Source organism: Anopheles coluzzii, chromosome 3 (assembly GCF_943734685.1).
Source record: "Anopheles coluzzii chromosome 3, AcolN3, whole genome shotgun sequence".
Classification (NCBI taxonomy): Eukaryota; Metazoa; Arthropoda; class Insecta; order Diptera; family Culicidae; genus Anopheles; species Anopheles coluzzii.
This window is the reverse complement of record NC_064671.1, coordinates 68,110,799-68,132,568: the sequence shown is the minus strand read 5'-3', so window position 1 is coordinate 68,132,568 and position 21,770 is coordinate 68,110,799. Positions and strand designations below refer to the sequence as shown.

The 21,770-nt window shown below is 44.1% G+C and overlaps 1 protein-coding gene across 3 annotated transcripts in view; it reads left to right on the top strand.

Annotated features, from left to right (window-relative positions):
- Positions 1-19,892, top strand: part of LOC120956456 (roundabout homolog 2) — a 42,802-nt gene extending 22,910 nt beyond the window's left edge. For all 3 annotated transcript variants that reach the window (XM_049608437.1, XM_049608436.1, XM_049608435.1), the window contains exons 4-15: positions 3,791-4,084; positions 4,157-4,275; positions 4,413-4,596; positions 5,398-5,667; positions 6,347-6,624; positions 7,716-7,965; positions 15,798-15,880; positions 16,013-16,432; positions 16,548-17,603; positions 18,648-18,810; positions 18,888-19,396; positions 19,475-19,892. In XM_049608437.1, coding sequence (XP_049464394.1) covers positions 3,791-4,084; positions 4,157-4,275; positions 4,413-4,596; positions 5,398-5,667; positions 6,347-6,624; positions 7,716-7,965; positions 15,798-15,880; positions 16,013-16,432; positions 16,548-17,603; positions 18,648-18,810; positions 18,888-19,069 — 3,299 coding nt within the window. In that variant the 3' untranslated portion in view covers positions 19,070-19,396; positions 19,475-19,892. The remainder of the gene's footprint in view (positions 1-3,790; positions 4,085-4,156; positions 4,276-4,412; positions 4,597-5,397; positions 5,668-6,346; positions 6,625-7,715; positions 7,966-15,797; positions 15,881-16,012; positions 16,433-16,547; positions 17,604-18,647; positions 18,811-18,887; positions 19,397-19,474) is intronic.
- The last annotated feature ends 1,878 nt before the right edge of the window (positions 19,893-21,770 follow it).

Here is a 21,770-nt window from a genome sequence, read left to right as displayed (position 1 = left end):
CGGTGGAGCAAATTCGGAGAAAAGTGCGCAACCCCCGGCATGCCACAAGCCAAGTTGAAGATTGTTATCGGAAGCGCTTCCAAGTAAATCCCAACAGTCGGTGAGTAACAGAGCTACGGAAAGAGATATCTAGGGCACGACAACATATGGGCCTCACAATTTGTTGTGCAAAATGTCCAATCTTTTCGAGATATCTTAATAAATTTGATGAAGTTTGCTAAAGATGGGAAGCCATTGGAGCATATCATCGGCATGTGTGTCAGGGCATGCAACTTCAATGCACTTTTTATGGCATATCCTGTATTTGTTCTGCAGCAAAGACGACGTGCCTTGTAACTGAATTTCTCAATAACTTGCAAACTTCCTATACCAACTCACTCAGACAGGCCGTGTGGGTCTAGTCATTCAGCTTCCTGTCTTTTAAAACCTTTTGCTCTAAACCACAACGACGATGAGTCACCAGGGGTTAGGTCGTAGAGAACCTCCGGTTTTCCAAACTTCCGGACCTTCGACAATAGAAACGATCGTACGCACCACACCCGCCTCTGTGATGTCTTATTGGACTTTGATTTTGACGTCAACACTTCCTAGAACAAAGCAATAGACTTCTAGACAATTTGTCAATAGCAACCGAGAAGCGAGGCGCCGTCGTTCTTAATGCGCTAATTTATTCTTGCGCCTTTCGCACACTTTATGAGCCTTTATCCCTGACAGCTTAGTGTAGTGTACCACACAGCGTCTAAAACTGTCAATCATAAATTAAGTCTTTGCACCCAAGCTGCCGTGGGTGCGTTCGTGAATGCAATTTGTTAAGCTTACGCTTGAACTACCATCATCCCACTAGATGCGTAGGATCAGAAATGAGAGGTCCAGGCGTTTCTAAGCACCTTCAGAATAATTACTCCGTTGAAAACTACCAGGATGTACTGAGGGCTCTTGTTTTCAATGTTAATTAGTTACTTTTTATCTAAACCATGCTATACTTGATCCATTCCAGTACATCTGGAGGTGTTTATTTCTCGCCATACAACTGTTGTACCCTTTTGCATTTGCATGCCGCAACTGATCCATTTTTCATCTCATCAGAGTGGTGTCTATCTGGCGGTGGCGGCTGCCATGGATATTGCCACTCGCCGGTTGATAGAAATAATCTCGTCGGGTGACTGTTGCAGAGGTGGTGGGGTAGTTTTTTATTCCTCCTCTTCCCTTTATATTACACGCGGTTTTATTGCTGACCATTATTGCTGCACCGACCTTCGCATACTACCCGTTTTGGGCATACGCCGCGGCGATGGTGGTGATGGCGTTTGCATGTTCGCACGATCGTGTCGCGTGTCGCTGGTGCGCTTGCGCATGGGTTAAAAAATGACACAGACACGCCAGAGTTGACGGGGCGCCGCTGCCAATATTGAAATTGCATACCTGTGGGCGGACAGACCGATCGTTACACCAGGCTCTCTCTCTAGCTGTGTAATGTCTGGGTCCGGGTGGTGTGCCCCGCAGGAGGGCTTTTCGTACAGATGTTCTCCTCTCACCATAACGATCGCGAGCGTTCGCTCGCTGGTATCAATTGAAATCGAGATTGGTTTCGCGAAGAATGTTGCACTAAGGCTGCACAGTGCATTCAGCTGTCGAAAATGGGGCATAAAACGATCGCATCGATGGTGCAAATGTCGTATTACATTGTAGTTAACAAGTTTCTCCGCTAAACTAACCGATGAGTCAGTTGAGTGGTGTTAAAACTGTGATTAATTGATGCTCTAACCTTTTAAAGCTGACAACCATTTTGAGGCCGTTTGTTGGTATTGTTGAATTAACAATTTATTACAAATTATATGTGGATATAAAATGAAGTAAAAAAAAAGAAGCTCCCCGCAGGGACACAATGCCGTCGATGAGCGTTAATCGTTTCGAAACTGTTTATCTTTTTGGCTCTCTTCCCAGAAAACGTTCAGACAAAACCTCCAGACAGTTTGTCAATTTTTAGCATCGCTTCGCTCTGCTTGCAACACCCTATTAATCCCTTATATTGACAAAAATCTCTTCCATCCTTTCGGTACGAACCACCACCAACGAACGAACCCATATGCGCCCACTGCAAAAGAACGCAGCATACCGAAGGATGTGGGAAATGGAGGGAAACTTCCTTTCGTTCGACGTTCGTTTCGCCGGTCGGAAGCAAAGCTTATCGTCAGCAAGTGAACGGCAGGGCGTGGGCAACATGAAAAATTACTTTCGTACGATGTTTTGTATCGCGGCCACTGGCGGCGGCAGTTTGTTCACACATCTTACGACGAGCAGTCTAACGCCCAATATTTCTCTCCTTCGGGTGTGGGTATGTTCTGCTTCTTTTTTTTCTTTTTTGGTCGTTGGTTTTTTCGGTGTCTTCGGTTGTCGATGATCTGCTTCTTCCGTTTTCGGGCAAGCTGGGCTAAGCTGGTCGACCGTGCCACACGCTGCTGGTCTGGTACACGGTGACTAATTTGTTCCTGTTTCGTAATAACTAAAAGAGATCTCTTATGTCAAGTGAGTTTATGGTTTCGAAACGATTTCATTTTTTTGTGTGGGTTTGTCTTGGTGTGACACTGGGGTGGTAGATGCTGGTAGTGAGATTGGAGTTTGTTTTTTTCTGTACATGTCTGGATGGCTTTTTTTGGTGTTTTCTTGTATCCGTTTGACTCCTGTGTCTTCAGATACAAATAGATGTGTCATAAAAGAAAGGAAGTTGAGGCTTTGTCTTTATTCGGAACTGTATACAGAGCGGTTGATTTCAAAAACTCTCCTAAAGTGTTTGTCTTGTACGAAAAGGTATAATCTTTTTGGAATATGTTTATGAACTTGGTTGTTAATTGCCTGTGAAGACACATCAGACATCGTTTGATCGTGTTCTATTTTTCTGATAAATTTGGACCATAATCTCTGCACTAGGTATGGATTCTAAGCATTCCAATTCTGCCCCGAGAGCCAGAATTGGAGGCCAACGATTATATCTTTAAGTTGTCAAAATTCTGTTTTTTATTGACAATCGAATCGATCGCCTGCATCGCTCACAAACGAAATCCTAATTAGTAGATATTAGATAAATAAAACATTGGACAATGTAGATATACAACTCAGAATGTGAAGTGAAGAAGGTCTGAAGACTCCAAGTGAGCTGTAAGTGTTACAGAATCAAAATACCCAGTTTGAAAAATCATTCAGTAGTAGAAGTAGGGGATTATTTTGGATACAGGCATTTTTAGTGTAAATTTTACATTTATAATCTTAGTATATAATGGGTTCATAAAATCATTGAACAAATCTATCCGAAGAATCATCTCGGAATTACTTAACAGTCTACAAAGGAGCAATTATTTACTATTTTTAAATTTTCACTAGATTAAGTTTATGTCTACTTATATAACTCTTCTAAGTCACCTAAGTTTCTGAGTTATCTGTAACATAATTTCACGTCATTGAACAATTTATTCAAAATGATTTTTTGGCGTGACTACAGTCCAACAACTATCTTATGATCTTGGACCTCAATTATGGTCTCAAGTTAGCAAATTTGTCTTTTAAGTACGGTTGATAAGACGCCGCAGTACTTTTGGACTTCTTAAGCGTATTTAAGCCGTCTTTCGATTTGGGTGGAATCTGAATTGAACTGTTTCATGAAGTTTAATTTCTTCAAGTGACTTAGAAGGCATTTAAACAATACATAAAAACTATGTTGTCAATCCAAGTACTATTTCGTTAAATTTCACCCTTTACTAATATTCTAAAATTCTCTTTCGGCTCATTTTTGCAGCACAATATCGCTCGCCACGAATAATCGAAAACCCGAGCGATACGATCGTCCCCAAGAATGATCCGGTCACGCTCAACTGCAAAGCGGAGGGCAAACCCCAGCCCGTCATCCAGTGGTACAAGGACGGGGAGGAGGTAAAGCTGGACGCCAACCATGTCCTGCTACCGGCCGGTTCCCTCTTCTTCCTGCGCACCGTGCACAGCAAAAAGGAGCAGGACGACGGGGTTTACTGGTGCGTGGCCAGCAATCAGGCCGGCAAGGTCTACAGCCGGAACGCAACACTGCAGGTGGCAAGTAAGTGACGCTCAAAAAGTCAGAATTTTCATACAGAAAGTTTCAAAAAAATCACACGTTTTTCCCTTGCAGCGCTTCGGGACGATTTCCGCGTCGAGCCGAAAAATACGCGCGTTGCGGCGGGCGAGACGGCCCTGCTGGAGTGCAGCCCGCCCCGCGGCAATCCCGAGCCAAATGTTAGCTGGAAAAAGGTAAACCTTTTTTGTGTTCTTTTGGGGTGTTGGCACTCCCTCTAGTGCCACACCATTATCATCAACGTAAAATCGCAATTTATCACGGCGCCGTCTCTCTTACGTAAAAATCCGATTTCGTTTTTTCCCTCGTCCAGAACGACGGCTTTCTCGAGCTGGACGATTATCGGCCATCGAAGGAGCTCGCCCGGATACGGATCGTTGACAGTGGCAACCTTCTGATCAGCGACGTGCGGCCGACGGACGAGGGGCGCTACCAGTGCATCGCCCAGAACATGGTCGGCTCGAGGGAAAGTGGACTCGCAAAATTAACCGTCCAGGGTAAGTGTGGCCGTGCGAATGGGGTAGTGAAGAACACGTGGCGTGTGTGCGAGGGGGGCCAAAGGGAATGATTTACGGAGGTAACATTTTTTTCTTAAGTGCGGTCGCTCGCAGCCCATTGAAATGAAGATCAATATGCTTCGGGTTTTTTACACCTTCCGTGTGTGTGTGTGTGTGTGTGTGTGTGTGTGTGTGTGTGTGTGTGTGTGTGTGTGTGTGTGTGTCTCCACTCCCAACTCTATCCCCAATTTCCTCAAGCGATTTTTCTGACTTTCCACCACAATGATTAATGTCTATGGTAAAAAGGAATCATTATGCTTCTTTTTTTCTCCCCGAGGCTAACGGCATCGTTAGCGTGGTGAGAAGTGGGAATAACAACCGTTTCGGCCGCGCTGGAATTGCTTCTAACCATTTGCATAACAAATTAAATTATTCGTTCATATCACACACCGGCACATCAAGACGGGATGGGGAGAGAGTAGCAGCAGCAAAGCAGCACACTCGAAGGAAACGATTTAGAAAGCTTGTGTTTTATCGCGCACGTGATAAATATCGCGCATAGCGCAGTAAGAAAAACGCAAGAAAAATGATTCACACAGTCACACACAGAACGACGAACGAAGCGGCCGATGTGTTACTGCTGCGCTGATTGGGGGACTTAATTTTTAGCGGGTGCTACTTTGGATCATAATTTATGTCATTTTTAATCAGCCAGTCCGTTGTTTGGCACCCACCACCACCGCCGAGTCGATGCATGATTTACAACTTTTCTCCACCTCTTTCCTTATTTCTCTATTACAGTGAAACCGTACTTTGTGGCCGAACCGGACGATGCGACCGTGCTGGAGGGCCACCGCGTACAGTTCCAGTGTGCGGTCGGGGGCGATCCGGCCCCGCAGATACTGTGGACGAAGCAGCACGGTGACATACCGGTCGGGCGGGCTGAAATATCCGAGGAGGATCGGAGCCTGATCATACGCAATGTCACGGCCGACGATCATGGGCAGTACATCTGCGAGGCCCGGAACTCGGTCGGTGTGATCAGTGCGCGGGCCAGCCTCACCGTCAACAGTAAGTAAAGAGAAGGGGGTGTGCGATAAGTACGGGCTAATTAATGCAATCGATGACGTTAAAGCGGGGAGGGAATGACATGAATCGGATAACAACTTTAACCACCGACGATCGATGGAAGATAATCCGGGCCGACAGCATTTTACGCAATCTTTGTCGCGCGAACCGCGGACACATCATTTACGGGCTTAACGCGCCTTAAAGAGCCAACTGTATCTCCCCGCCGGTTTATTGGCTATCCGAATTGGAAATCAGATTTTAACAACCAAGCCCCCCGAAAAAAAATGCACGTCAAATGTGGTGGCGTCATTTTATGGTGGGCAGATGCTTTTTTTTTGGGAGTATCAATGCTCCCGTTTATTTCGTTCCTTGTGCGACTTTTTACACATTTGGCGACTGGCGACGTTTTATTGCGAACGGGTTATTCTTGAACGGGTCTCTGGTCTCCGCCACTGTAGGCGTCCGTGTGTGATTTGCGGCCAACAATCATAAAACGATGCGACACACCACCAACCAAACGGTCTCGTTTTTGTAACTTTCCACTTCACACAATGTTTGCGCAATTTTATGATCCATCGAAAAATGTCCTAACCACTTCATTCGGTCTTTGCCAACTCCAGCCAGTGGCATCGAATGTTTGCATCTTCAACTGATTCCATCATTTTATTTGTATTCACAGCTCCACCCGTGTTCATCGTGCGGCCCCAGGACCAGAAAGTCACCGTCAACGGGGTGGTGACGTTTAAATGTTCGGCGGGCGGTAGTCCACTGCCGTCGGTGTTTTGGACGCGGGAAGGTTCGCAGACGCTAATGTTCCCGAACAACAGCTACGGCAATATGCACGTTTCCGGGCAGGGATCGTTGCAGATCCGGGGTGTGCAGCGGGAGGATGATGGATACTTTGTCTGTTCGGCACTGAGCGTGGCAGGATCGGTAACGAGCCGGGTGTATCTGCAGGTGAGTTGGGATAGAATTTAAGGTAGAATAATTCGGGATGTATGGGGAACAATTTTTCGTGAAAATATTGGCGAGGAGATTACTAACAATGTCTAAGATCGCCTTACTACACTTTGCCTCAAAGTTTTTTGGATATTTCATAGCTTAATTAGGTAACTTATATAATTTCTCCAACATGAATGTCTTTCTCAGGTCCTATTTAAGTTTTTTAATCTGTTTTCAAGCCTTATATGTTTTTTACAAACCCGTAAACAATACCTCAAAATCGATTATTTTCGAAGCAGAAAGATCCCAAGATGCTGAAATTATTCATCAGTGATATTCTGAACTATTGTTTTAATATTCCTTTTTTCCAACATTTGTCTTCATATGTCTTGGACCTTATCAAAGCGTTTTATTTTTCTGTGAATTTTGCTGGGTGTTTGAGGGGTTTATGGTATCATTTCGAATTACAATACATTGGATATCATATTCGTCACAAAATTTAGTGTTAAAAAGATCACAAGAAACCCTGTAAATGTTCTTCAAAACAAATGAAATCAAACTTACTTCAAAGCCAAGCGCCATCTAGACAGTGATTACGGGATGAGGTTTAGACCTTATGGATTTATAAACTCTTTTGGAATGATGACATTAACCTTAAGATGCCATATATTATTATTACTCAGCGGGACCCATTGACCTATTCATGGGTTATTTTTATTACTTCTTGCTGTACGGTTTAATCAGTATCAGCTGTTGGCGGCTTCCGCTTCAGGTCACCTTGAGACATGGCATGGTGTCGCTGTTATTGTTTATATGTCGCCCTTGCTGATTGTCGTTGTACGCGTGGCATCCCCATTGACAGGGTGTCAACGCATGGATTTATAGATGGAGTCCGATGCAGCTCGTGTTGTTAATTTGTGAAATATGATAATCCGTCTTTTATTCCGAGAATCTTTGTCTGCGTCATCTGTATTCTGAAATAAAATATTCATTCTACAGGTACATTCAGTTCTTCAAAGTTTGAAATTTAATCAATCGAAATTTCCCTTCACCAGTATGTGCACCAAACGCTCCAATTAAAGCTCTACATTCTCCCAATTTTCCAGGTGACTTCCCCAATTGACAGTATTCCACCGCCATTGCTGCAACAGGTTCCCTCCAATCAGAGCCTTCCGAGCGGAACGAAGGCAACACTTCCCTGTCGCAGCTCTGCGTACGGAGCACCTTCATCATCATCATCGTCGTCGTCAACAGCGTCCTCGTCAGCGCCCCGTTGGCAACGTGATGGTATCAATCTGCTTACCGGACCTGGCAAACGCTTCAAAATTCTTTCCGGTGGATCGCTACGGATTGATGGTAAGTCGCAGCTGAATTATGATAAACCCAAACCCAAAACTGGATTACTTGCTCTCGAGTATCCATGGCAAAAGGAGGGTAATATGTTCAGAATTTAAATTGAATCATCAGTTACACTCATCAACCAGTTTTGTAACTCACGACGCGTTACCTTTCCGCGATGGGAGGTCTATGGAAGCCCACATCTGCGAAACTCTGCGTCACTTGGAAGAAGGTTTTTCATTTTTACCATGGTGATGAAATGAAATGCGTATTGGTAGGCGGAAATAGGAACCTAATTCCATGGAAATGAAAGGGTAGCAAAGGATTCTTATTTGTTCCGCTCAATGCACCGTTTAATAGTCCTTTAATACCCAATTGAAAAGCGTATAGAAATGCGAAATTGAGGTTCGATTGAAATGGTTTAATTGATGCACTAACAACCGGCACAATATGAGTTTTTCCTCCATTTAATCTTCCCGTTTAATGTGTGTGTGCATCAGTAATGAGATGAGACGGAGGGTTACGTACGTACAAACGTAAGTAAACGCCTTTCAACCAGAACTGGCATCAACGCACATGCTCTTCCCGTCCAACTAGAGACGATTTGCTTCATTTAATGGTTGCTGACTTTGACATGGTACTGCAATCTCTTGCCGTGCACTTTGTGCATCATTGCAGAGTTCTTGCAATCTGTTGCAATCTGTTCTGAAAGTGCAATCTGTTGTTGAGGGATGAGAAATCCCCGTGCCATGCGATTACTTGCGCTTCATTGATTATTGAAAGCGAGCGCTTTGTATGCCAGCTGTGCCTGGGGTAAGATGCACTTTGTAGGAGGGCTCTGGCTTTGTGAAACCTTAATTATTGACGAGTGCACGTTAGAATAATAGAAATCTTGCAGTCCGTTTTCGGAAAATGAAGGTGAAATGTGCCCATGTGGTATATTAACGCTGCCGACGGGAACTCGTGAGTGAAGTAAGGATATCCGGTTTCATTACTCAACCATGGAAAGATTTACCTTTTTTCTCTCCCTCGAGCGGATAAAGTCCACGTTCAAGCCGTCCAAGCGCAAACACACACAAGCCACACATGGACGGTTTTCTCTTTTATCATCCAGGCTTCCACCGGGTACACATGATTGATTGAATCTTTTACACAGTTTAGTGCTTAAGCAGAGTTGCAGTTTTTTACGCTTCTCGTTTTGAGGTTGATGTTCTCAACTCAATAAACTCTTCGCCGGATGAACTGCGTAGGGTTGGGCTTTGGAGGTTGCTACACGAACAGCTCATGCATCATCAATCAACTTCCAGAGCGGAGAGGGGAGCGCATGCAAAAAACATCTTCAAGGGTCATCTCCAGGAGTTCTTACCATCATATTTGAAAGTCCTGTGTTGAAAGGTAGTTCTCAGCAAGATTGGCGAAACTCTCCGCAGGGATCTCCAGAGACTTTGATTGCCATCTTACGTAGTGCGCAAGAGCTTCGTGAGACTGTGAAATAGTTTTGTGCTTGTAAGTTGTCCTGGAGATGTCCGGAAAAGGTTTTTCAATCATTGAAGTTGCTGGAATACAAGGCATTTCAATTTCTGAGACACATTCCAGCTCTTTATATTTACGCATAGCAAACAATTTCGTGATGAAAGAGCACACAACTGTTACTTCTCTGACGTTTCCTAACTTTGTCAAACCGACAAGCACAAACTCTGTGCAGCTTTACTCCCCAAAAGAAGTCGTGATGCATCTTGTAAAGTGAATCTCATCACCCCGTAAAGTGACGGTAAAGTGTGTGTCTCTCGGTCCTTTGAATCTACGAACTGAAAGGCTCCTCTCCATTACTGCGGGTCAGATTAGCTAGCCTGTTGCTTGCGCTCTCCAGTACGACGACCAAAGTCAAAGCCTTTTCAATTAAATGTCATTATGTAAATGATCTGTTTCGAGGATGGTTCACCGGCAAAGCCACCATAAGGTTAACCGAACAACCAAAGAGAAAGAGCGGGAGGAAGATATACAGGACACAGGACAAAAATCGTGTCCACCAGCCTGAAAAGCCCATACCTCTCTTAGTTGGCTTTCATCTTATGTTTCGTTGAAGATGGGTTCGCTCGTGTTTGCGACCATCGTTGGAGTGTGAACCCGTGTGCTTATGCACAGCTGGAAAGAAAGGATGATGTGCTCTTTGTGTGCTGGTGGCTGTAGATGGTTTAGGCAGAACAAAAATAAAGCACAAGATCCGATGGCTCGATAAGCTAATGATGCTCGAAAGTTGATTGAGCTTTTGGTGCTGTCAATGATTCAATTAGTGGGCTATTGGGTTCATCTTTTCGAGCTCGCGGCTCTCAGGATGGATGGTGTGTGTGTGTGTAAGCTTCCCTCAATATTAGCGATTGTAGGCACTTGTATTCAAGTGGAAACGGTTTCAAATTATTGCAACCAAAAACGAGTTGAAGGATGAATATTCCAGCTTAAATCGTTCCATATTCGCATATTGCACTTTGTGAAATTGAGAGGAGTTTTTGGACCACTTTTTTCACATGTTATTCGTTACGCCGGAAGAATGAAGAGCAAGCAGCATGTGATGTTTACTTTGCTGTTTGTGTTTTCGTTCGCCTCTTCAACCACAACACATTCCCTACTCGAACCAGATAGGCTTCCCACTCCAAACCGTACCTCAATCAACGGAGCCTGGCGGGCAAGTACAGAGTGATCTCTGACGTGTGGGCCCTTCCAATAAAAAATATTCCGGTACTTCACAGCTCATCACTCTCATCACACAATTTCCATGGCAAAAAGCGACGCAAATGAAAGGAGGTTCATCAAAAAAGTTTTCCAATTTGATCCTCAGAAGCAGCAGCCTCTCCCGGCACATGGATATGCGCCCATGTGAGGGTTGTTTGTAACCACACACCGACTCCGGCCTGTCTCAAGAGGACACGGAGGGTGAAGGCATATGATACGCGCACTGTACGATTGTTTGTTTTGCTGCTGCTTCTGCTTTACCTCGATCTTTTTTGCTGTTTGATGAATTTGCTACTCCATGAGTGGTTGGTGCTTTGCGCCAAATTGATAAACTTTTATCGACTCTCGGGATGATTTATGAGTGAAGTTAGGCTTTAAAGGAGGGCCTGGAAAAAACGGGCGTATACTTTAATTTTAATTGCCTCGAAAAGATGAGGTAGAGTTACAATAACGTGCTTTGTAGAGCTTTAATCTCATCTGCAAAATGCCTCTAACAACTTCTCTTTTGCTTCAAAAAATAACGAGCAAATCTTTGAAAAACTTTCTTCAAAAAATATGCTCAAACCTTTTGCGACTTCCGAAACACCCTAAAATACCCTAATTCGGCTCCAGGCTGGGGAAGGCCGTAAATTTTACGTATAAATTTCCGGCCTCCAAACTTTTTCCACATGCACGGCACGTTTCACTTTGGCGGCGAATTTCCCCTGTTCCGCTCCATTCCAACAGCCAAAAACCAATCGGCCGTGATGCGTTGTTAACAGCTTCTTACCAACGCAGAGTAAGAGTAAAGTGAGCACCAAACCAACAATGAAGAAAAAAAACCCCCAAAGACTTCCACTATCATTGAAAGTGTTTCCTGCTGAGCTTTCGGCAAGGGGAAGAACACACTTTGCCCTGTGTCTAAAAGCAGCCAACAAGAACCGTTCGAACCTTCATTTTCACGACAAGAAAGAGGGGGTGCTGGAGGGGACTGAATAACTTTTATTAGAATGAAGGCTGTTCCATCGTCGATGACTTCCGATGTTGGGTTGCTCTTGCGATGAAAATGCAAATGCCCCTGATGATGGGCGGCTTGCGCGCGCCTCTAGTGTGCGTTTGTGTACACGTGCGTACGTGCACAGGTTTTCTTTTTTGTCGAAATGGGGAATATCATTTCCGCAACGACGAAGTCGATGAGGAAGCATGGGGGGCTGTATTGTGTTCGCTACAGGTAGGAAATGGAATTCACTTTCTTCGCTGACATTATGGCTGGCTTTTAGGAGGCGACTTTAAAAGATTATTTTCCTGCAATTTTTCCCATTGTGTGATTTTTTCCTTGTTGCATTGATTACGAGTAGTCATAAAGGGTGGTAAAATGATCGTAAATGGATAAGATTTTGATGATTTTTGAAAATTTTTTATTTACCTTTTTCCCTTATTTTGGTTTTAAATTCCTTTTCCAATTTTTCCAATTTCTTACTTCACCATTAAATTTCATTTTAATTAAATACTTAATAAACCTTTTACAAACTGTATCAAAAAATTGAATTCCTCACACTCAAGTGTCTTGGCAAGATTGTATCGCCTCCATAGCTTTGAATCAAAACATCTTCCCCGTTGCTTTAAACGTCAGAAAACCAATGAACCAAACCGGTAAAGGTCTCTTCAACAAACGCACAAAACCATCTCTCACACCTCGCTTGAGCTACTTTGTTTACGCACGACCATTTAAGGTACACACTGCCAAGGACCCAAATTCTTGTGGCACATTTTTTGTTTCTCTTTACTGTCGATGCTCCCGCTCCCGTTAAACTTTTCAGTAAAGTACCACTTTAGCCACCACCACCGGTCCACTGGCAGTCATATAGGCTTTGCGAATGTCTTAAATAGCGTACTGTAGTGTGCATAAGTACTATGGCAAAGAACCGAACGGTATCGATTTTTGGCCCAACGGTAGCGCACCCGAAAAGGCGAGAGAGAGAGAGAAGAAACCCCCCTCTCCACATAGATGTCAAGTGCTAGACTGGAAGAGTTGGACACACTTCACGTTGCACACTTGAAGGTGGCCGAGAATTAAGCCATCGCCATGGCGAAATGATGCAGTGTTGCCATTTTAGTACAGCGCTCCTTTTTCAGTTTGCCAATCGAGATCAATTTTTCCTGCTTGAAGGCCCATTAATATTGTTTCTTGCCTCGGCTCGTGGTTTGACGTGGTATTTCTTACAAAAATGGGGGCTTTTGCGAAAAAGAGGTCAATAATTAGATATGGCGCCGAAATGGAGATCCGCACAGCGCGGTTTCATTAGAGGGTTTGAAGTAAGCAGTTTGTAACACTTTTGTTGGAGGTTTTGGTGGATCTCTAGTTGCTCGTTGGTCTTCCGTTAGGAAAACCCCGCGTCACCGTCTTGATTAGGGTTGGTATCCTTTCCCAAAAACTGAAGACGAGCGCTGCACGGTAAACGGTAATGACAAAATGAAGTGTAGTTGGTTGGAACGAGGTTTTAGTAGGGGTAATGCTTTTCGGTGCAAAATCCTCGTTTTCGGATGGTTCTGTGTGTTGAAATTGGAAGCTTAATGAGGGTTCTGCTTCTGTAAGGATGCACGGGTATTTAAAGATCTTGATGCGCTAACTCGCCTAATGGAGGGTTTGGGGTTAGAGTGACATTATTACGAGTCATTAAAGTATCTTGTTACACAACTACGTTGTTCGGGTTTAAGTGGTGAAGCGATTCGTTTTGGATGTTTTTTTTTTTGTCTTATTAAGAACGAGATTGAAGACTGTGGGGATTTTGGTGTAATTTCAACCATTCTCTAGCCTTCAATTTGTGGTACAGCTTTGAGATACTAGCGTAAACATAGTGTTCAGATGGTTTGTACTCGTTACACGTTTCTCGTGTTCTAAACTTGCGCCACAATGCGTCACAACGTTACCACAACACCGTGTTCGTGTGCATGAAAGCAAACTTCTGCAGAGCAGCATACATCCTTTCTTTACACCCTTTTAGCAGGACGATGAAATGAAACATCCCGTGCTACACATTGTAGTGGAAGAACATAACGCTTTTCGAACATGCTTTCACTAATGAAAGCGCACCTAGGTGACGGTCGCTTTTCACCTCGTTCCACGTACAAGAAGGCGTTTACTCTATGCTGTATGCTTGCTGCTGTACGTTTTCTATACCGCAAAACGGTCCTTGTACTGCCTGATTCTTGCTGAGAGTTTTTTGTTGTTTTATTTATTTTGTGCGCGTTTGTATCACAAAACCTCGCTTTTCCTCCTGCCCACGTTCAAGGATTTGCTGGGAAGGATCGTAAAGATACACTCTTTATACATTGCTAAAAGTGTACAACACCCCAGGTGTGTAGCAGGGATGGGGGATGAAACACAAAAACTACTTACCATGCTGCTCCATACGTTCGGCGTCCCCTGTGGGCAGGACGACGGGCAGGATTTTTGTCCTACCCAGAACAAATACTGACATTGGAATGGAGAAAATGGGTAGCCTCTTCAAAAGCGGTCGCTGGGTGGCGATGCTTTTGTACCAAGTACAAACTTGTACTGTTCTGTGGGTACCTGTGAGCCGCATGAGTAGAGAACGTCGCAACTTTGACGTTTACTTTGTGCGTCCTTTGAAACTTTAAACAACAAGCCGAGTGGAGTTTCGGACGCTACCGTTGCATAAAGATGCTGTTTAAAGTTCTATGGTGTGTCATTAGGTAACGAGGTTTTGTTCACCTCATAAAATGGAGGAACCATTGGACCTACAACGTGCTAGTAATTCTGTCCATTAAATAAACCCTTTCATTAGAGGAAAACATCATAAACAGGGCTTTTGCCTACTTTTGCGATTTTAAACGTAAAACTTAGTTTAATTCAAGGTAACGTCTATGTGAAATGTCGTAAAAAGAACGATAATGAGATCTGTAATTTGGTAATAAAACAAGAACAAGAACAAGAACAAGAACAAGAACAAGAACAAGAACAAGAACAAGAACAAGAACAAGAACAAGAACAAGAACAAGAACAAGAACAAGAACAAGAACAAGAACAAGAACAAGAACAAGAACAAGAACAAGAACAAGAACAAGAACAAGAACAAGAACAAGAACAAGAACAAGAACAAGAACAAGAACAAGAACAAGAACAAGAACAAGAACAAGAACAAGAACAAGAACAAGAACAAGAACAAGAACAAGAACAAGAACAAGAACAAGAACAAGAACAAGAACAAGAACAAGAACAAGAACAAGAACAAGAACAAGAACAAGAACAAGAACAAGAACAAGAACAAGAACAAGAACAAGAACAAGAACAAGAACAAGAACAAGAACAAGAACAAGAACAAGAACAAGAACAAGAACAAGAACAAGAACAAGAACAAGAACAAGAACAAGAACAAGAACAAGAACAAGAACAAGAACAAGAACAAGAACAAGAACAAGAACAAGAACAAGAACAAGAACAAGAACAAGAACAAGAACAAGAACAAGAACAAGAACAAGAACAAGAACAAGAACAAGAACAAGAACAAGAACAAGAACAAGAACAAGAACAAGAACAAGAACAAGAACAAGAACAAGAACAAGAACAAGAACAAGAACAAGAACAAGAACAAGAACAAGAACAAGAACAAGAACAAGAACAAGAACAAGAACAAGAACAAGAACAAGAACAAGAACAAGAACAAGAACAAGAACAAGAACAAGAACAAGAACAAGAACAAGAACAAGAACAAGAACAAGAACAAGAACAAGAACAAGAACAAGAACAAGAACAAGAACAAGAACAAGAACAAGAACAAGAACAAGAACAAGAACAAGAACAAGAACAAGAACAAGAACAAGAACAAGAACAAGAACAAGAACAAGAACAAGAACAAGAACAAGAACAAGAACAAGAACAAGAACAAGAACAAGAACAAGAACAAGAACAAGAACAAGAACAAGAACAAGAACAAGAACAAGAACAAGAACAAGAACAAGAACAAGAACAAGAACAAGAACAAGAACAAGAACAAGAACAAGAATTATTTTTGAAATATTTTTTTTGAATTGATAAAAAAAGTTAGATTTCATTATCAATTCTATTAACAAGATGATTACAACTAATACCTGTTGTTTTTATTTGATCTACATTACAGATCTTCAAACCGAGGACAGTGGATGGTACCGATGTATCGTAAAGCTAGATGACCATGAATATTCCTGGTCTGCTTATTTGAGTGTAAGTTTCAAGCATATTTTTTTTCTTTCTTAAATAGACGACTACGTCATTTCTGACCAAAAGTATGTAATTGTAAACTTTTGTAAACTAATACAAACATTTCGGAAACTCTTTTGTGTTCCTTCCCATTAGGTCGATAGCAATCTGCCGCCCCAATCGCAGCAAATCTTCAACGCGGATCTGCTACCATCCGCACCGGGCCAACCGAAGGCAGCGAACATTACCAACACGAACGTGACGCTGATCTGGGCCCGGGGCCAGGACAAGCTGCGCACGAATGCCATCGCCAGCTACACCATCGAGTACCACAGCACGGACGATCGCGAGATGGACGCGGGCTGGAAGATTGCGCTGCGCCAAATTGCGGGCAACACCGCGACGGTGACAGGACTGTCGCCGGAAACGGGCTACATCTTCTCGGTGCGTGCCGAAAACGGTATGGGCTTCTCGGCCCCGTCGCCCGTGTCTACCCTCATCCGCACGCTTTCGTCCGACGATCGGGTAACGATACCGGAGGAGATGGACACGGCCCGGATGGTGCTGAGCGGAAAGGTAAGTGTCACCGAGAGAAAGATGTACGAGGGGAGATAGTTTTGGTTTGCGTCACATTTCGTTCCGTTTTGTCTTTCCCACCCCGCTTTGCGGTTTCGCTTTCCCCCTATGCCAGATTCTCGAACTGATCGATATCATTGCGCTAACGTCCTCGTCGGTGCGGCTCGAGTGGCAGCTGCAGATCGGCGGCTCGGAAGAATACATCGAAGGGTTCTACGTGCGCTATCGCGATCTCGACAGTGACGTGCAGCGGTACAGCATGCTGCCGATACCAAACAGCGAAACGGAGAGCCACATCATCACGAACCTGAACAAGTACACCCGGTACGAGTTCTTCCTGACGCCGTACTTTAAAAATCTCGAGGGTCAACCGAGCAACGCGCGCATCGTACGCACGCTCGAGGATATGCCGACCGGGCCGCCGACCAACATACAGGCCGGGATGTTGAATCTAACGGCCGGCTGGGTACGGTGGAGCCCACCGTTGCGCGAGCACCAGCACGGTGCGGTGGTCGGCTACAAGATACAGGTAAAGTCGGGCAACAATGCCTCGAAGCTGTTGGCCCAGATGACGCTCAACTCGACCACCACGTCGGTGATGCTGAACAACCTGACGACGGGCGCTAGCTACACGATTCGCGTGGCCATGTTTAATCGGCTCGGGATGGGTCCGTTCTCCAAGCCACTCTACCTGGTGATGGACCCATCGTTCGTGATCGTACCGCAGGGTGTGCACAACAACCACAACCAGCTGTACGGCGATTACGACGACCGGCGACACCCGCAGCATCAGCCGCACGCGCACAACTTCCTGCACGAGACGTGGTTTATGCTGCTGGTCGTGTTTTCGCTCGTGGTCGTACTGGTGGTGACGATTGCCGGTGGTGTGGTTGTGTTCCGGCGGCGCCAGGGCTTGGGCAAACCGGTTGTGACTGTGCCGACGCTCGGGGGGCGGCGCGGAGACATAGCGAACCTGAGTATGTCGCGGAAGGATGGTGGGATTTGGATAGATCGTGGTTGGCGGACGTGCGATACGGATAAGGATTCGGGGTTGAGCTCGATCAAGCTGCTGGAGGGCAGTCAGACACACCACACGTACCCACTGGCGGATGGGGGGACCGATTACGCGGAGGTTGATCCTCGTGGACTGACGTCATTCTACAATCGGAAGGTAAGTTTTTTTTTAATTCTCAAGTCTTTTTAAACACGTCGCAAAAAGGACGATATTCTACAGTGTAAAACATGAATGTAGGATCACATCGTTTTGCTGTGATTCTTGTGATGATTAGTGGTGGGAGCTCCGTATCGGACCTACCCGATTTCGATTCCATGTTCGGAATCAATTCAGGTGCCGGATCGTGATCGGAATGATGTTGGAATTAATTTCGATACTGGAGTCGACTCTGGAGCCAATACCGGAGCCGATTCTAAAGCCGATTCCAAAGCCGATTCTAGAGCCCATTTCGGAGATGGCTCCGGAATTTATTCCAGAATCAGAATCAACTCCGGAATCGGAATGAACCTGGGAATCGCAATTTGCTCCGGTAATTGAATCAGAATTGACTCTAGAATTGGAATTAGTTCCGAAATGAGATTCAGTTCTTGATCTGAAATAAGAAGTATTAGAAGCGAAATCATTCCGGGAATCTCCATGAGAATGGATCGTTTACAAGTTAGTTTTGATTATTTTCGTCTATCAATACGTAGTATCATTGGAACCAAACGTTTATTCTTATGGAGATGTCAAAACCGACTCCGATTTCGGAGCCGATTTCGATTCAGGAACCGAATTCGATTCCGGAACCGAATTCGACTCCGGAACCGAATCCGATTTCGAAACAAATTCCGGAGCCAATTCCGATTCCGGAATCGATTCCAGAAACTGATTCCGGGCCTATCATCCGGAATCGATTCTAGAAAACTTCGGAGCTATCCAGAATCGATTCCGACGAAAACTTTATTCTTCCCATCACTAGTTCTGAGCACAAATATCCATTATTAAGTAATGAAGAATCTGATGGATCTGTTTAAATGTTTAAAATGATTTAATATTTAAATAATGTATAGTTTATCAAATAACTGAATTTATGGCTCATATAGTTCATTGTTGTAGAGTATGGCAATTCTGCTCCTAATCTAATATATCAATCAAATTTTTTTGCGATAAATTACTGAATCATTAACGTTGGAATCGCGTTTCTGTTTCGCTTTACAGTCCCCGGAGAGTCCAACGCCGTACGCTACCACGATGATCATCAACGGCATTCCACGGAGTGACAATGGAGATCTGGGCTATCAGGGTCACGATACGTTCTCGTCCACCTCGTCCAGCTTCCGATCGTTCTACGGCTATCCGCGACCCATCAACCCAAACAATGGTAAGTCCCAACGAACTCCACGGTTCTTCTGTTTACTATGTCTAATAATTCGTCGCTCTTGCAACACCCCCCACCAGTTCCTCCAAACTGGGTCGACTATCTGCCACCGCCACCGGAGCATCCGCCTCCGATTCCGCAACCGATCGAAACACTCAACCATCATCACCTGAATCACGTCTACCCGTCCGAGCTGGTCGGCACAATAAACAGCTCGCAAACGTCCAGCTACTGTTCGCGCCGCACCAGCGGGTACAAGTGAGACCGTGGCGCTGCGCTTTGGCTGGCAGGCAGTGCAACATACCACCACCAACTACCGAGCCGACCAGCAAACAACCAACTCTAACAAAAACCACTAAAACACATACACACACAAATGCCGCCAAACAGTGAAACACACACGATCAATTTTGGGTGACCTCTAGGGTGGTAGTTCTCGCAAATGGCGGGCCCCAATGCCCACGTGTACATTGAATCATCGGACGACGATCACAAAATTCGGGACGTTTTGCTCCTTGCGGCCGTTTCTCTGTGTGTGTGTGTGTTTTTCTGCTGCGTCCCAGCGGCCAACGATAAAAGATCCTTACGGGTGAGTAGAAGTGATGGTTTTAATTTACTTATTTCTTATCACTAACCTCCATTTTTCTGTCCACGTTCGGGTCACCAGGATTATCGTGCAAATGTAGTGCAAACTTCTTCGGGATAGTGACAATTCCACCCGTGCCGTCCGGGTCCGGAAAGCTGCACGGTGCCCACTGGAAGTCACCAGCTCACACACGTTGCCATCAACAGCTGCTAGAGCTTTGATCGGTGTGCTTGTGTGCGTTTGGGCAGTTGAATGTCATTGGGTTCGGCTGGACCTGCTCAAGATGTGTTGTGGCCATACGGATTAGGGTGTGCCAAGTGTGGTGTAGCGTTTATCACAGCCCGCGGACGCGGTTCGCCTACGTAGAGATGTGCGAATGCGCGAATTGCCGTAGATACAGATGGTAGTGATGAATATGAAGTATATTTTTTCTATGAAAAAAAAACCCAAAATGAATACCAAAGTTGCACGTGTGGAGTGTCGGTAGGTTTGAAGCATTATCCGAAACGAAAACAGCCGATATTAATCCTAAGGTATGTATTTATTTCCCATTACATTTTAATTACAACATATACAAATTAATCGCCATAATCCACTACACCAATTGCTGTTCTCGATCCAATTAACGAGCCGTTTAAAAGCGCACAATTTACTGTGACATTATATTGCGTGTTGCCTTCTGTCCCCTCCCGTTGTCTCCATACCCCCTGCCATCCCTGTTTTTGCCGCTCGCCCGATGGCGCTATAAAATATGGTTATTTAATGGCTTGTCGGTCAACTCTAAACAACCGCAAAATTGTTTCAAACCCATGCTGCGGACAAAAGCTTTCGCGCGTAAATAAGCCAAACTGCTGGTAGCAGCATGTGGCGGCAGGTCAAACACACATGCTGTTGTACCACCATATGTGCTGGGTTTTTTTAATTTTGCTGTCCCGCTTTTCGTCATTTAACTTCCAATTGAGGTCACGCTCTGATCCTCCCCGTGATTATTATCCCATTTTGTATCATCTTTCTGACACATTGCAGCAATTATAGCGAGAGGGCAATATTTCACAAATTCCACAGCGAATTATGGGAGTTTTTTTGGTTCGTTTTATGTTCTACACAAAGCCAACAAATTGTCAACCATTTTATTGAAATTAATCTTGGTAAATGCGCGAAATGTGTTCTTGGGAAAGCCGATCTCTATCCGATTTGAGTTTTGTGTAATGGTGGTAATATTTTAACCATAATAACTGCGTTCGCTGAAATCATTAACCAATCGAAGCTGTGTTTGCTTATGCGACAAGCTTATTCCTTTGAAACGCTACAAATGTTACAGAAAATTGCGTGGTTGGAAACCTGTTTTACATTCCTCACTTCCATCGTAAATTCTAGCGTGATCCACATTCCCGGTTGTTTCCAGTCGGGACTTGTAGTTCCAAAAATCAGTACAAAAAACATGCTTTGGACATGTTTTTTTTTTGGATCTGTGTGGAGGGCGATATTATCACTTACGATCAACATAAAATGTTATAAATATCGTGTACGTCAACCTGCCGGGTGGGCGTACGAAGCAATGCTTCTCGCGTTGGTCTGTGCTACGGCGAGTACTTAACAAGCCCTCCAGAAGTCGTAAGTTATTCCACAGCACTGAACCACCAAGAAGTCAACTGTCAGTGGCTCGGTAGATAAAAATGAAATATTTATAGCTTGTCTTTTGATTGAATATTAACAATTTCGTTGGTAGGAGCTATTAGTTTCGTTGTCTTATGTTGCTTACCGTGCCATTTGAACTAGTTTAAAGCGGAACAAAACGGTGCCTTTACCCTTTTAACATGATTCACTTGGAATTGATGCCTTTCGATGTGACGAAGAAGCAATATTGGGACATTTCTGATGATGTTGTTCTGTTTATTTAATGACGAATGAACGATTTCTTGCTCTGATCCTGACCAAAAAGGAAAGAGATTTTGCAGAAACCTTAGAAGTGGTCTGCAAAGAGTAAAATTTAAAACAATGACCCTTGAATGAACAAACTAGGGTGCTTTTAAACTGCATTATGAATGCATAATGCAGACAAGATCGTTCCATGCAACTGGTTGCGAGTGGATTTTTCTCCTTTTCGCTTGATTACCATACTCTTGGATTTGGAATGGAGCTTCTTCGAGCTCGTTTAAAGCTATAATCATCGACTTAAAAGGATTCTGAGATTCCTTTAGTTTCAGCTTTTGTTGTTGCTAATAACAAGCAGGTTTTAGGACAGCTTGTTTGGTTTATTTCATTTCAAAATGTTTAATGATTTATTTTCATATATTTACTTCAGCTCACGTCTCTGTCCTTTGATGTTATAAGTGTCTGTCGGCACACATCTTATATTGGCACGCGTACAAACTGC